The sequence below is a fragment of the Dictyostelium purpureum genome (assembly GCF_000190715.1).
Source record: "Dictyostelium purpureum unplaced genomic scaffold DICPUscaffold_501, whole genome shotgun sequence".
Taxonomy (NCBI): domain Eukaryota; phylum Evosea; class Eumycetozoa; order Dictyosteliales; family Dictyosteliaceae; genus Dictyostelium; species Dictyostelium purpureum.
The window spans coordinates 176-16,572 of NW_003519835.1; the positions used below are offsets into that span (position 1 = coordinate 176).

Consider the following 16,397-nt stretch of genomic DNA (forward strand, 5'->3'; position numbering starts at 1 on the left):
TATAAATAAATTATTTAATAAAAAAAAATATTATTAAAATAAAAAAATTAAAAAAATAGTGATTAAAAATTATCGTTATTCTCAGTTTTCACCAATTATCGTTAGCGTATTCATTTAAATTTTTAGAAAAAATTATCTTTTTTTAAAAAAAATTATTCTTTTTTATCTATTTTTAAAATTTATAAATTGATGTAAAATAACAGCACAAACACACATCATAATTTTTCTCTTTTTCGCACCTATTTTATGTGTAATTTTATTTTAGAATAAATTTTTTTTTTTTTTAATTTCACTTATTACCTCGAACCACTTTTTTTTTTTTATGTTCAAAAAAATAAAAAATTACATATAAAATAAAAAAAGTGGTTCAGGTGTTAACATACACAATTTTGATAATGATAAGGAATCTATATTGGGAAATAAGTGAAAAAAAATAAACTGTTTGTAAATTTTAATTGTTTCACTTAACAATTTAAAAAAACCACCCAAAACACCTCTCCAACCAATTTTTTTTTATAAATGGGCAATTTTATTTTTTTAATTTTTTATATGGGAAATTAAATTTTTATCCCAAGAACCTATTTTTACTTTTAAAACATTCTAACTTTCTATTATTTTAAAAAAATGAAATAAAAAATAAATATAAAAAAACAACCAAAACACCAAACCAATTTTTAAGGGGTTAATGTGAAATATCTCTTTCTATTATTCAAAAAAAATATTTTTTATGAAAAAAATTTGTGAGTTTATAAATTTTATCTTCTTTTACTTGTAATTAAAATTACCAAACTTATTGGTATTAATCTGTTATATCTACAATTTTTTTTAGAGAGTTTAAACTTTTTGCACATTTAAAAACATTAGTTTTTAATTAAGGTTAAAAGTATCATTAAAAATTAATAAAAGTTTTATACCTTTTTTTAGAGTTGTAAGTTTATCAATATCTTCATTTTCTTAATTATCCTAAAAATTTTTTTAACAATATTATTTTTTATTTTTTTCTAATCATAATACACTTAGTTTGTCAAGAAACAAGAAAAAATGGTTCTGTTAATTTTTTAAATTTAATTTAAATTTAAAAATTATCGGTGATTTTTAAATACAAGTAAAAGAAGTTAAAATTCCCAACCTAAAAAAATAGATTGTAAAATACAACGCAAGAAATATTTTACATAAACCCCTTTTTTTTTTTATTTTTTTTAAAAAAAAAAATTGGGTGGAGTGTTTTTGTAATCCCAAGATAAGTAAAAAAAAAAATAGGTTTGTGTAATGTTTGGGCTATTTTTTTATAATGACTTTTAGCTAACCCCTAAATATAGTCTTCTTCTCATTATCTATATGATATTAACAATATAATCATCACACATAACCATTTTGATTGACAATTTATTTTATTAATTTTTTTAAATAATTTTAAAAAAAAATTTCATTTTTTTTTTTTTTCAATTATAAATACCAAGTTTTTTTTTTTTTTTAAAACATTTACTCATTTAAATATATTTTAATTAAAACTAAACTTTATAAAAAAATAAAAAGTAATTATAAATATAAATAAATAAAATAAAATAAAATAAAAAAAAAATTAATTTATCTGTTTTCTATTTTTTTTATTAAAATAAAAAGTGCAAGGACCATGGATTTTAGGTATGTTATTCTTGTTTTTTATTAAATATTTTATTGATTAATTTCTAATTTTATGTCTTTTTATGCTCCCTTTTTTTCTTTTAATAAGACCCAGACTTTTCAGTATCTGATATTGTAGGTTTTAATTCTATATATTTTAAAATATTTACTTTTTAATAATAAACTAATTTAATTTAAAATTAAGAAAACCTCATCTGACGGCCCAACAATTATCAAAGTTGAAGTTGATGAATATACTCTTCAATTTACAAGTACATTCACTCAACCAGAAACATATGAGGGTAAAAAACCTGAAGAAATCTCTCGTGATTTTAAAGGTGGAAGGCTAACCGTCCTCAATTTAGGAAATACACCAGTAAAATTTTTCATTATTTAAACAGATTTTAAATTATTTTTTTAAATTAATAATATAATTTATTTTTCGATTAGTTCAAATAATAAATAAATTAATTTATAAAATAACAAAACTAAACAATAAACTGCCTATATAAAAATTTTATAAAATTTGAATATTTTTAAAACTTTTTATTTTTTTTTAATCATTGAATCCTTGTAATTATTATTATTAATATTGTTTTAGTTATTTGTTGTATTAGATGATACTAATTTACCTGGTTTTTAGAAAATTTGAAGAGAATATAAATGGATGAAGAATTGTTTTTATTTCTTTATTCATTATCATCTAAATAGATTATAAATTGTAAAATATATTGATTTTTAATTGTAAATTCTTCTTATCAAATAAAAAAATCTATTTGTTAATATTTGTTTCTTTTTTTATCCATTTCTTTTTATTTATCTATTATATAGTTTAAAAATAAATTAAATTTTATTATCATTATAATTATCATTATCAATATCATTATTATTATTATAGTGTTTTTAACTTTTTTAAACCATGCATTAGTAAAAATCCAGAATCATTTTTGTTTTAGGATATTTATTTAGTATATAATTTTTTTTCCAAAGGACTAAATAAATATGCTTTTTTTTTTAAACTTCAAATTATGAATACTTTTTAAATTTTATTTAAAAATATAATTTTTATATTAGATTATATTGGAGTTATATTTTTAAATATTTTTAAATAGTATTATACAGGCAGTAGGCAAAAGGTATGCTTCCCAAATAAATTTTTTTTTTTATTATGAATTTCTCCAAAATTCAAAAAAAAAAAAACTAAAAAAAAAAAAAAAAAAAAAAAATAATTTGGTTGTTTTTTGGGTTTTTTAAAATTTTTTTAATTTTTATTTTGTATGTATTTTTTTTTTTATAACTATTAAATTAATAATTCATTGTCCTCGATGTTATTATTTCTAATTTCTGAATAACAATTAATTAAAAATGCAACTGTACACCATACCATATGATGTCTTTTAAAACATGTTCAATATGAAAAGTTCCTTGTTTAAATTTATATCTCTAAGTATTGCTTGTAATTGAAAATCTTTTAATTCTAGCAAATACATTTTCGATAATAATCCTGATTGATTTTTGGATTTTTTCTTGTTGTTTGTTATATTTTGTATTTTTACGACCTGCTTCAATAACACACATGTTATTATAAAATGCTTTTAATTCACGAAATCCTTTATCAGCAACAATTGTATCAAATGCACTCTTTAATGAATCAATAAATATATGATCTTTTTTAAATAAGTTAATCAAAAATAAAAGAAATTTGTTTCTATTTTAGGTAATTTAAGACCACGAATTTTGAATAAATCATCGATTGAAGCAGGGTAACCTCAACACTTTATTTGGAGTGGGTGATCTTCTGGAACTTTAAATGATTGTTTATCATTATTTCGAAAACCTAAAAAGTTTCTCATATATTTTCTTACTGTTTGGTTTTCGAGATGGTCGACGTTACAGATTGTAATCGAAATATCTTGACAAAATAGAGTGAATGCATTCCTTTTTGAATTGGTGGAGGCATATGGGCATCCAAGGAAAGTAGTTTTCATTTGAAATGTTCGTATTATTTCTTCGAGACTATTAACCAAGGCAAAATCTTGTGCTTTAACTAAAGATGTTATTGGGGCAAGGTCGATTTTAGATCTTTCTAATTTTAAAATGACAACATTGATCATCCTCTGGTTCGGTTGCAGGAAGTGGGATCAAGTATGGATTAAGTATCATTTTTTTAGCATCAAAATCTGAATTTATGTAAAATCAACTTTTATTAAAGAGAAATTGAATGAAGTTCCAAAAAGTATAAATTCAAGCCTATTTCAAAGATTATCAAAGAAAAGCTTTTTGAATATTGGTCTATTACCTTAATGTTAGATTTGGGTGTTTTTATGGAAATTATAAATCATAGTAATACAAAAATGAAAAGAGACAGATTCTATTTAGTTCAATCAACAACGATAATGATAATAATGAAATAAAAATGATAATAATATAATAAAACAAATAACAATAATAATGTATATAGATTATATTATAATAATAATTCAAAATTCATGGATCCAGACAAGGAAAAAGACAATAGAGTAAATAATATCAATATGGAATAATAATCATGTAATATAAAAATAAGAAAAGCAATCCATCCAACTCTATTCATTCATCGACCAAATTAATTACATTAATTTTTACTTCAAAAATCCGGGTCACCTTCATCATCAATTTTATCACTTATTATTAATATATAGAATTTAAAATTCTCCATCCCTAGTTAATTTTCTATTCACTATCAAAATAAAGATCTTTAATTTTAAGCTTTTTTAAATTTTTTAATATAATAATTTTTTATTTTATTTTTTTTAATTTAAATTTTTTTAATTTTTTTTTAATTTAAAAAAAAAAATTTTATTTTTCATTTTAAATAATAAATATCGCATTCAATCAAATATGAAAATAGAAGGAAAAACATTTGTTATAACTGGTATATAAAAATAATATTTAATTTATTAACAACACAAAAAAAAAAAAAAAAAAAAAAAAGTTTTATTAATAAATAATTATTAATAGGTGGGGCAAGTGGATTAGGTTTAGCAACAACCAAACATTTATATTCATTGGGTGCAAATTTAGTAATTATCGATATGAATGAAGAAGCAGGAAATAATTTAGTTAAACAACTAGGTAGTGATAGAGCTTCATTTCATTGTGTGGATATAACATTGGGAGAACCACTTCAAAAAGCATTGGATTCAGCTGTAAATAAATTTAAAGAGATTCATGGTGCTATAAAGTAATAACAATACAAAATTTAATAATAATTAGTAATAATAAGAATAATATAATAAGATAGAATAGATAATATAGATAATAAAGTACTTTATATTAATTTATTTAAATTTATTAAAGTTGCGCAGGTGTTGCTTCAGCAATGAGAGTTATAAAAAGAAATGGTGATATATTCCCACTAGAATTATTTGAAAGAGTTGTAAGTAATTATAAAATTAAATAACGAACCAATAGTTATTTAATAAATTTTTTTTTTTTTTTATTAAAGATGTCAGTAAATGTTACAGGTACATTTAATGTTATTAGATTAGTCGCAAGTATTATAAATAAACAAAAAGTTCAAAAAGACAATGAAGGAAAAGCCAATGAGAGTGAGGAAAAGGGTGTATTTGTTATGACAGCATCAGTTGCTGCATTTGATGGACAACCAGGCCAAGCAGCATACAGTGCAAGTAAAGGAGGAATTGTCAGTATGACACTACCATTAGCAAGAGAATTTACACCATTAAAATGTAGAATTATGACCATTGCTCCTGGTTTATTTGCAACACCATTGGTTACTGGTTTACCAGCACCTGCAGTCAAATCAATTGAAGATTCAATTCCATTCCCCTCCAGATTAGGTAAACCTGAAGAATTTGCATTTTTAGTTCAACATATTATTGAAAGTAGTTATTTAAATGGTGAAGTCATTAGATTGGATGGTGCACTACGTTTATCAAAATTATAATAAAATATCTTATAAAATCTTAAAAAAACAACACATATCCTTTTTTAAATAAATTTAATTAATAAAAAAATTTTATTATAACCCACATCAAATTAAAAATTAAAAAAGTTTTTTTTTAATTTTTTTTTTTTAATTTTTTTTTAATTTTAATTTTAAACAATAATATAAAAAATAATATTATTTTTTTTTCAACAGGCATTGTGTAAATAATATTATCTCTATATTATTTAAATATTTAATAAAATAATAATAATAACCCATATTGAAAAAAGAAAATTCTATTTATATTAGCAAGGTTGTAGCAATTTCAAGAAAGAAAAAAAAAAAGATGACACCATACTTAAAACTATTAAAAGGGTCATATACACTCCTATCATTCTTTTATTTTCTTGCAAACACATTGATAAGGACTTTTCAAAGTTTTCCAGTATCACATAAAATAATACTGGTTACCTTATATTATACAATATTTTTAGTTTGCATTGCAAAGATATTTTTTGGATCTCCTTTAAGATTAATACAGTCTTATATATTGGGTAAGTATAGTAATTAAATAAAAGAAACACCAATATAACTCATTTCTAATATTAATGTTATTATATTATGTAGAGAAATTAGAAAATGACCAAATATCGATGATTTCATTTATATTTACAATATTTTGTTCTGCTGTTTTATTTTCATGTTTTTCAGTTCTAGGCGTTTATTAAAAGAATCAAAAGAAATAGAATATAAAATTTAAATTTGTAAATAATGTAAATAAATAAATAAAAACTAAATAAATAATTAAATTAAAAAAACCTATTTTTTATTTTATTCTACATTTATAGACTTTTTTTTTTTATTTTTTATTTTTTATTATTTTATCCAGTAGACTGCAATTCAAGTGAACTATCGCAATTTTCTTATTATTATTATTATTATTTATTATTATGACAATAATATTTTATTTTGATTATATGATTTTAGATATTTTAATTATTGTGGTAAAACAAGTTTTTTACCCAACATCTTACTTTTGGCATAATAATAGAAAAAGTCGGCATAAAGTCCAGTTTGGAGAAGACCGGCAATAATTTCGATTGGACCGCTCCAATGTTCGGTAAATATTCTATAAATCCAATTAAAGAAATAAAATGCTCTGTAACCTCCAAGTAAAACAATATAATTTGATGTTAAACTTTCGACTTCACCAGTTCTTTGTAAAAGAATTAATTGTGGTAAAATGGCAACTGATTCCAAGTAGATTGAAAAAGTCCAAAGAATCTAAAAATAATATAATACGATTAGCAATGATTTTATGTTATTGCTGTTGAATTTTTATTTTTTTTTTTTTACTTACCTCTAAAAATTTATCATAAAATGCTGATGGTGATTTATCAAAAGTGATAATAGCTAAAACTAAAGATGGAACAATGAGATATCTAATTTTAAATGTATCGTGATCTTTATCGTATGTGAATTTAAACTTTCTCATAATTAAATCTAGGGTATAAAGTGATACACCAATATATGTAATCTTCATAAATGTGATATAAAATGAAACATAGTTTGAAAATAAGTCGAGATATCTTGCTACAAATACTGTTGTAAATAAAATTTGAGATTTAAGTGAAATACCTATATTGATTTATTGTTGTTTTTTTACAGAAATAATATTAATATTAATACTGTGGTTTCTATTTAAATAAAAACTAATTGATTACTTACCAGTACATGATCTATCATTTTTTATTTTAAAGAGTAAAATAAGCATACTCCCTAAATGGAGCATATCACCTATAAAACTGAAAAGATTCATTTTTTATTATTATTATAACAATTATTAACTATTTATATATTCTGTGGTTGTGTTTATATATTAATGTTATTTAAATGATCTTCAACTAAATTAATATTTTAAAAATAAATAAATAAATGAAAAAAAAAAAAAAAAAAAAAAAAAAAAAAAAAAAATTTTTAAAATAAAAAAAAAAAAAAAAAAAAAAAAATTTTTTTTTAAATTTTTTTTTTAATTTTTTTTTAAAATAATTATTTTTTTTAATTGTGTGTCATTATATAAAGTCAATATTATATTTTAAAATATTTCCCAACTTATTTTATATCTATACTTAAAATAATATCTATTTATATATATATTTAAATAATGGCAAATATATTACAAAAAGATAAAAGATTCTTTTTATATCAAGAACCACCTCCAGGATACATTGCAGGTTTTGGTAGAGGGTATGTATTAAATAAGCTTATTTATAATTATATATATTGAAAATAATATTAAATAATGCAATATTATTATATTTAAAAAAAAAAAAAAAAATTTTAGTTAAATGAATAAAATAGTAATTGTAAAAAAAAAAAAAATTATTATTTAGGGCTGTAGGTTTTACAACTAGATTAGATATTGGTTCAGCAAGAAATTCAGATATACCAGGTTTTGAAGATAAAAAAGGTGGTGGTGGTGGTGGTAGAGAAGATAGAAATTCAGGTAATGATGATGATGATGATCAATCAGTATATGGTGGAAGTAAATTTGATGAATTTGAAGGTAATGCAAGTGATAAATTTTATGACTCGAATAAATCATATGATCAAGATGATAAAGAAGCTGATGAAATTTGGGATGCAATCGACTCTAAAATGGATTCACGTAGAAAAAAGAGAAAAGATGAAAAGGAGAAACAAAGACAACAAGAACAAAAATCATCACGTCCAATTATTCAACAACAATTATCAGATTTAAAACAAGATTTATCAACAATCACAGACGATCAATGGTCATCACTACCAGATGCCGGTAATATTAGTAGAAGTGGCACCGGAAAAAAGAGATATGATATATACACTCCTGTACCAGATTCATTACTCGAAAGAGCAAAAGCAGAAAACGAAACCTATTCAATCTTACCAACTGGTGTTGATAATTCATCTGGTACTACCACTACTGATTTAACTCAGGTTGGCTCTGCTAGAAAGACTGTATTAGATTTAAAGTTACATCAAGTTTCAGATTCTGTAAGCGGTAAAACATGTGTAGATCCCAAAGGCTATCTTACTGATTTGCGTTCAAAACGTATTGCCAGTGATACTGAAATTGGAGATATTAAAAAAGCACGTTTACTATTTAAATCTGCCACAACTTCAAATCCTAAACATGCTCCCGGTTGGATTGCTGCTGCCAAACTTGAGGTATTAGCTGGTAAAATGGCTGATGCTAGAAGAATGATAGCTCAAGCTTGTAAAGAATGTCCAGAAAATGAAGAGGTTTGGATTGAAAATGCCAATCTTCAAACTCCAGATAATGCCAAAATTGTTTTAGCTCAAGCAGTTTCTATCATCCCCCATTCAGTTAAAATTTGGTTATATGCTGCAAATTTAGAAAAACAATTGAAAATGAAAAAACGTGTACTTCGTAGAGCACTGGAGTTTATTCCAACATCAGTTAAACTTTGGAAAGAAGCTGTAGAATTAGAAGAACCAGAGGATGCACGTATTTTACTTGGTAGAGCTGTTGAATGTGTTCCTGATAATGTAGATTTATGGTTAGCATTAGCAAATTTAGAAACCTATGAAAAGGCTCGTGAAGTATTGAATAAAGCTCGTCAAGCCATACCATCAAGTCCAGAAATTTGGATTTCTGCAGCTCAATTGGAAGAGTCTAAAGGAAAGAATGACAATGTAAATAAAATTATTAAAAAAGCTATCAAATCACTCTCATCAAATATTATGGTTATGAATAGAGAAAAATGGATCGAAGAGGCTGAAAAATCAGAAAAGAATCAATATTACGCAACTTGTCAAGCAATCATTTTTGAAACTATAGGTATGGGTATCGAAGAGGAAGAAAGAAAAAGAATATGGGTATTGGATGCTGAAGAGTGTCTTTCAAGAGGTTCTATTAAAACTGCAAATGCAATTTATGCTCATATTCTCTATGTATTCCCAAATAAAAAGAGTGTATGGCTCAAAGTTGCTCAATTGGAAAAAGCCCATGGTACCAAAGAAAGTTTAGATCAAACATTAGAAAAAGCCACAAAATCTTGCCCTCAATTTGAAAACCTCTGGTTAATGTATGCTAAAGAAAAATGGATATCTGGTGATGTCATTAAAGCTCGTGAAATTCTCGCCAAAGCTTTCCAATCCAATCCTGGTAGTGAGAATATTTGGGTCGCTGCCGCCAAGATTGAATCTGAAATGAATGATCTTAAAGCCGCTAGAACCCTATTAAAGAAAGCAAGAGTTGTAGCCGATACCGAACGTATTTGGATGAAAAGTGCTCTTTTGGAGCGTGAATTGGGTAAAGATTCAGAGAGTGAAGGTACTTTAATTCAAGATGCTCTTGTTAAATACCCATCTAGTTTTAAACTTTGGTTAATGAAGGCCCAATTAGAAGAAAGACTTAAAAAAGATATAGAAACCATTCGTCAAACATACAAAAATGCCACTGTTAAATGCCCAAAGAATAGTTCAGTTTGGATAGAAGCCTCACGTTTTGAAGCACGTAATCAAAATTTCAATAGAGCCAGAGCATTATTAGAACAAGCAAAACTCAAAAATCCAACCGATGAGGATATCATTTTAGAACTTGTTCGTTTCGAAGCCTCATTAGATAATAAAAAGCAAGCATTAACTATTCTCTCTGCTGGTCTTCAATTGTGTCCAAAATCCGGTAAACTATGGGCCGAATTAATCGCTATGGAACCTAGACATTCCCAAAAGAACAAATGTGTTGATGCCTTAAATCGTTGTAATAATGATCCCTATGTTTTCACTCAAGTTTCAAAAATATTTTGGTTTGATAGTAAATTAGATAAAGCTAAACAATGGTTTCAACGTGTTACTACTACTTTCCCTTCGTTTGGTGACGGTTGGGCATATTACTACACTTTTGTTTTAAAAACCTCTCAAAACTCTGACGCTGAAGCAAAAGAAATTTTAAATAAATGTATAGAGGCCGAACCAAATCTTGGTGAACAATGGATCAAAGTTTCTAAACAAATTTATAACTCTCATTTAAAAACCGAACAAATTTTAAAACAAGTCTCTTTAAATATCTCAAAATCAATTTTAATTCAACAACATCAACAACTAAAAAAATAAATATTAATTTTTTATTTATATAAATACTTTTTTATTTTCTTAATTTGGAAATTATAAGTTTTTTAAAAAATAAATTTTTTTTTTTTAAAACACAATTTTTGTTAATAAATAAAGTTTTATTTTCTAATGTTATATTAAAATAAAAGAAAATTTTAATTTTTTTTTTTTTTTTGATATAATTAAATTAATGGATGTTCCTCTACATTTTTTTTATTTGGTTCTGTTTCTAAATCATCACTTTTACTAATACCATTACTATTATTGCTACCAACACTATTATTACCATTATTTATATTAATATTTGATAAATTTGTTGAAGAGTCTGGAGAGGTACTGCTGCGATCAACTTTTGAAAAACGTAAAAGCAATTTTTTATTTCCATCATCTAAATCGTCAAAAGGTGTTGAAGAAAGACTTGTGCTCCAAGATTGGATTGGAACAGGTTGTTCATTTGATGCCTGTTTCAAAAGATCATCGAAATGATCCTGGTGAGAACCTAAGCTACCTATACTATAACTGCCAACACTTGAACTAAGATTTTCATCATTAGTTGTAATATGGTTACTGCCGTCATCTGCACCTGTATTACTAATAATTCCACCTGTAGCACTTTGTTTATTTGCTGTTGATGATACACTTGATGATACTGAGGTGCCGGATGGACGTCTACTATGCTTTTTTGGTGAAAATTCGATCATGCTAGCAGTTTTTTCGTCAATACCGAGCTTTTGCATAATTTTGGCTTTTGATGGGTCACAAGACTTTTTTTTTCCAGAGTAGGCGGCATGATATTCTTCTGGGTCAATCTTTAATTGTTTGGCATCAATATTTTCAATGAATGTAATTGCAATACCAAATGTAGTTAAATAATAATATCTTTCCATTCTTAATTGCTCTGGATTACAAAACTTTGAAATGAATTCGAAATTTGAAACCAAATGTGGAACATTAGCGTGGATGATAACATAAATTAAATGAGGTAAAAAATCATCGGCACCACCTGGACTATCACTTGACGATAATAAATACAAAATAACTTTACAACATTTTAATATACATTCTAGTTTTTGGGATGGTGAAAAAAGATCATTTAAACCTTGAAGCTCTTGTTGGGCAGTTGACCAAAGGTCTTTATCACAATGAATTGGACTAATTTCTAAATGTTGTGGCTCTAAGAATGTTGATAATCTATTCGTACGATCAGTTAAGAGTGAATCTCTTTCGAGTGTTTCGCTGGATGAGAAAACAAATTTATATACAGATTGATAGAGGTGATTTTCAATTTCGGCTAATGGTGATTCTGTGAAATCTTCTTCATTAATATCTTCTAATTTTGAGAGTGGGCTAAATACTTGACTTGATTGAATCTTGGTTTTCATTTCTCTAAGGAATGACATTATCATTTCTGCTAAAATATCTTGATTTTGTGACTTTTTCTTTAAGAATCCTTTAATAAAATCATCAACTGAAGATTTTTTTAGTTTTTCGATTAATGCATTGATTTGTTGATCTGGTATTTTGATTGATGGTCTAGTTTGAACTGGTGATGTATTGGCAGTGTTGCCAGCAGTAGTAGTATTATTATTGGTATTATTTACTGAACTAGATGGAGGTGTTACTGGTGTAATTGATTCACTTGAACCACCAATTACTACATTATCGGAACTACTTGGCAAAACAATTGATCTTCTTTGTTTGGGTTGGTCAGAAATATAACCCTCGATTAATCTATCACGATATTCTTTATCCATTTTAGAGAGCTCAGCATTCCAACTTTGTCTAAGTTCAGATTTAGAACCAAATGATGAAGATGGTACCCATTGAGATGGAGATGATGAGGTTGGTGAACCAACAGGGTTATTGTTTTGAGTGTTTGGTCCTTTATTTATATGAATATTCTTTGTTCTACCAATACCATTAGAACTATGATCTTGACTATCTGGTATATAACTACTATAACTATCTGCTAATGTTTCCATAGTCTTTTCTATATCGCCACTGTAACTCGATAAAACATTTGTAATATAATCGTTTGAATATTTTGGATAAATCTTACTTAAAAAACTTAAATAAATTTCATATTTGTTTTTTTTAAAGTCTTTAAAATAAATAAAATATGTTAGTAAAATGATGATGGTGATAAAATAAATACTGTATATGTAATATTTACCAAAAGTAAAAACACTTTCTCTATAATGATGGAACAATAAAGAAGACAATTCATTTAATAAAGAGTTTCTATTACCACCAACACCATCCGATGCACTGGGAGATTCGATATAGCCAATACAATCAGGAAGTGAACGACTTAACTCTAAACCTTGAACATATGATATACTCTGACCTTGAATTTGATTTTCTCTTTGATCTCTATGTAAACCTACTAATATAATTGGTACCTCTGGACATATACTTTTAACTTCATCAAACCATTTATTTGAAACATCTTCATAAGATTGTTTATCGATTAATGAGAATGTTATTATTACGAAATGAGAAAATGAAAGGCTATATAATCTTTCTGTATTTAAAATGTTACTTGTATCAACTGTTTGTATACATAAAATATTACTATTTGAAACGGTATGTGATATAATTTTTTTGCTATTCTGAATTTGATTAATATTATTTATTATAATGGTATCATTATTTTTATCATTATTATTACTTTTATCTTTTTTATTTTCATTATTATTATTACTATTATTATTATTATTATTATTATTATTATTTTTGTCACAACTATCAGTTAATAAAGTATTGAGTGATGATAAAAATGAAGTTGGAGTTTCTGGTGTGCCAATTATAGTTCCTTTTAATTTTAATGCGTAACAATTACAGGTTTTATTGCTTGTGTGACTTTCTATATTGGTTCTTAGCTTGTAATGTGTTGATAATAAATGAAGAAATAATATTCTATTAAATTCTACTATTGGTTTTGAATTTATATAAAAAATTTGATTGTGATTTATATTTTTAAAATTTCTATATATACTGTGGCTGAGAGAGTTTTTATGTTTATTGTTTTGTGGTTTTTTATTACCGTCATTTGTTTTATTGTCCAATTTATTTTCATTTTTATTGCTATCATTATTATTACTATCAATGCTTAATAAATTTTGTGATGAAATAAATAATGTGGAAAGTGTGGCCAGAGATGATGATGATGATGTTAATCTATGGGATTTTAATTTTTGTGGTGAGTTTGTAATATTGTTATTGTTATTATTATTTATATTTTGATTTTCTATACAATTTTCATCCTTTAAAGATAAACTAACTAAACTTGTTGATCTATTTAAGGTGCCACCATTATTGTTATTATTACTAGTAGTACTATTACTATTATTACCATTATTATTATTACTATTATTATTAATTAAACCAATACTTAAGTCTTTTTTATTGGACATAAATTGACACTGACAATTTGTTATATTTATTTGATTAAAATGTAATATTGAAAAATGTTCATAATAGAGTATCTTCCAAAGGTCAGCAAAATTAGAGATTGTATTGAATAAATAACTACAAGTATTTGTTAATGCTAATAGTGATGGTAAATCTAAAAAATGTGCCCAGTATGAAAGTGTTGATATAATTAATCTTGTAACGACAATTGAACTATCTGCACCTCGAGAAACTGAAACCGCACGATTTTTTCTATTATTGAATACTATAGTTTTATTACCATTGATATTATTAGCACTGTTAGTACAATTACTATTGGCGTTATTTAATGCTTGCTCTTGAGAGTGCTGGGTGTCAAACTCGTTGGCTGTAAAAAAATCGACTACCAATGGATGGGCTGATAACTGACTACCCAGTGTTGGACTATTGAATATGGAGTTTGTAAACTTTTGTAAATCCTCTTTTCTCTGACCAATAAATTCATTATTCATTTTACCGAATGTCTTTTTTGGTGGAAATGGTATCTTTGCTAAAGGAAATGCGGCATGAAGCTTCAAATCAAATTCTAAAAACTCTGAATATCTACGATAAACTACATATACTGATGAATCTGAAAGCTCTACTTCAACTCTGTAAACTGTATACGGTTTTCTTTTTGGTGATATTGTTTCCGTTAAAGTAATTGAAGCACTTTTAATTACTCTTGGGTCAAATTCTTCACCATTGGTTTGCTTTGTTGTAGCTTTATTGGTTTCATTTGTTGATTCATCCTTTTGTTCGTTTTTATTCTCTTTACCATCATCATTATTATTATCATTATTATCATTATTATTATTATTATTATTATTATTATTAATTGCAATAGTTGAACTTGAAGTTTCTGCTGAAATTAATTTTTCTCCATTATTTATAATATCATTTTCATTTTTATTATTATTATCGCTGTCAATAGAAATACTATTTGTTGTCATTTTTTTTTATTTATAAATATAATAATAGTTATATAGGTTATGATTTGCTATTATTGCTATAACTATTATTATTATTACTATTTATTTTATTAATAACGAAACTAAATCATAAAAAAACAATTAAATAAAAAAAAAAACAAAATAAATTTGGTATTTAAAAAAAAAAATATGAATAGATCTGTATAATTTTTATATGTATATATTTTATAAGTGTTGTTATTATGTGTGGGTGTGAGTATTTGCTACTTTTTTTATTAAATGTTTTTTACACTTTAATGTTTTGTTTTAAAATACTAAACAAAAACTATTATTGTTATTGTTATTGTTATTGTTGTTAATATTAATATTATTACTACTATTTATTATATTTTTTCTTAAAAAAAATGATTAGAGATTATTTTTTTTATAAATATTTAAATTATAAAATTTTTTTTTTTTAAACTCTCTTTTTTTTTTTTTGTGCTAATAATAATTTAAAAAATCATTATCAGTTATTTATTTATTTATTTAATGAGAGAGTTTATTTATTTAATCAAAAAAATATATAATAGGTCTTAAAGTTTATTTTATAAAAATAAAAAAAATTAAAAAAAAATAAAAAAAATAAAAAATAAAAAAAATAAAAAAAATTAAAAAAAAATTTTAATTTTTTTATTTTTTTTTTGTTTAAAATTGATTTTTTTAGTATGAGGGCTGCCGTTTTGGTGAATGAGGAAATACTTAATTTCAGATATATTTATATTTGTATTATATTTATTATTTTCAATTTTATTTGGGATTTGCTAGCAATAAACAAAAAAAAAAATTGGGGTAAAGATTAAAAAAATAAGTTGGGGGTATTATCTTCAAGTCAATTCCTTTTTTTTTTTTAATTTTCAAATATTTTATTTTATTTCTATTAGAAATATACCTTTTATTTATTTTGGTTGTTTGATTCCTAATTCTAACTTTTTTTTTTTTTTTTAAATTAAATTTTATCTTTTTTTTTTTTTTGTGATATCCCGGTTTTTTTCGGTTTTTTTTTTTTTTTTTTTTTTTTTTTTTTTTAAATTTTTTTTTTTTAAAGCTTAATAATTATATATAGTTAAAGGGCTGATTATATATTAAATTATAATAATTATAATTATAATAATAATAATAATAAAAAACATAATAATAATAATAAGTACAATAATTTCCATTATAATTTTTTTTTAATTATCTCAATTTTTTTTTTTTTTTAAAAAAATTAAAATTTTTTTTTTTTTACATTTGTTTTTTTAAATTATTTTTTATTTTTACAATTTATAAAAAATAAATTATTGTGTATATATATATTATACTTGTTTTTTTTATAAATTAAT

At 24.0% G+C, this 16,397-nt stretch overlaps 7 protein-coding genes across 7 annotated transcripts; 4 read left to right on the forward strand and 3 right to left on the reverse strand.

The window, feature by feature from the left end:
• The first annotated feature begins 1,498 nt into the window (after window positions 1–1,498).
• DICPUDRAFT_93154 (uncharacterized protein) lies at window positions 1,499–2,152 on the forward strand. Its single transcript, XM_003294029.1, has 4 exons — window positions 1,499–1,535; window positions 1,624–1,644; window positions 1,733–1,758; window positions 1,829–2,152. Coding segments are annotated over exons 1-4 (240 nt in total). The 5' UTR covers window positions 1,499–1,534; the 3' UTR covers window positions 2,021–2,152.
• A 914-nt stretch (window positions 2,153–3,066) lies between these two features.
• Window positions 3,067–3,737, reverse strand: DICPUDRAFT_84579 (uncharacterized protein; the record flags this gene model as incomplete). The annotated part of the gene is made up of 2 exons (XM_003294034.1): window positions 3,067–3,264; window positions 3,489–3,737. The coding sequence occupies 2 exons, from the start codon at window positions 3,735–3,737 to the stop codon at window positions 3,067–3,069; spliced, it is 447 nt and encodes a 148-aa protein (XP_003294082.1).
• A 754-nt stretch (window positions 3,738–4,491) lies between these two features.
• On the forward strand, window positions 4,492–5,572 carry DICPUDRAFT_58822 (uncharacterized protein; the record flags this gene model as incomplete). The annotated part of the gene is made up of 4 exons (XM_003294030.1): window positions 4,492–4,537; window positions 4,624–4,846; window positions 4,963–5,041; window positions 5,111–5,572. The coding sequence occupies exons 1-4, from the start codon at window positions 4,504–4,506 to the stop codon at window positions 5,570–5,572; spliced, it is 798 nt and encodes a 265-aa protein (XP_003294078.1). The 5' UTR covers window positions 4,492–4,503.
• Window positions 5,573–5,900: 328 nt separating this feature from the next.
• DICPUDRAFT_42915 (uncharacterized protein) lies at window positions 5,901–6,125 on the forward strand (the record flags this gene model as incomplete). Its single annotated transcript, XM_003294031.1, has 1 exon — window positions 5,901–6,125. One exon carries the CDS (start codon window positions 5,901–5,903, stop codon window positions 6,123–6,125), a length of 225 nt encoding a protein of 74 aa, XP_003294079.1.
• Window positions 6,126–6,382: 257 nt separating this feature from the next.
• Window positions 6,383–7,447, reverse strand: DICPUDRAFT_51297 (uncharacterized protein). The gene is made up of 3 exons (XM_003294035.1): window positions 7,283–7,447; window positions 6,915–7,192; window positions 6,383–6,838 (listed from the first exon to the last, which is right to left on the reverse strand). The coding sequence occupies exons 1-3, from the start codon at window positions 7,371–7,373 to the stop codon at window positions 6,551–6,553; spliced, it is 657 nt and encodes a 218-aa protein (XP_003294083.1). The 5' UTR covers window positions 7,374–7,447; the 3' UTR covers window positions 6,383–6,550.
• A 271-nt stretch (window positions 7,448–7,718) lies between these two features.
• On the forward strand, window positions 7,719–10,693 carry DICPUDRAFT_51299 (uncharacterized protein; the record flags this gene model as incomplete). The annotated part of the gene is made up of 2 exons (XM_003294032.1): window positions 7,719–7,801; window positions 7,948–10,693. The coding sequence occupies 2 exons, from the start codon at window positions 7,719–7,721 to the stop codon at window positions 10,670–10,672; spliced, it is 2,808 nt and encodes a 935-aa protein (XP_003294080.1). The 3' UTR covers window positions 10,673–10,693.
• A 158-nt stretch (window positions 10,694–10,851) lies between these two features.
• On the reverse strand, window positions 10,852–15,054 carry DICPUDRAFT_159036 (uncharacterized protein; the record flags this gene model as incomplete). The annotated part of the gene is made up of 2 exons (XM_003294036.1): window positions 10,852–12,770; window positions 12,843–15,054. 2 exons carry the CDS (start codon window positions 15,052–15,054, stop codon window positions 10,852–10,854), a joined length of 4,131 nt encoding a protein of 1,376 aa, XP_003294084.1.
• Window positions 15,055–16,397: the final 1,343 nt, after the last annotated feature.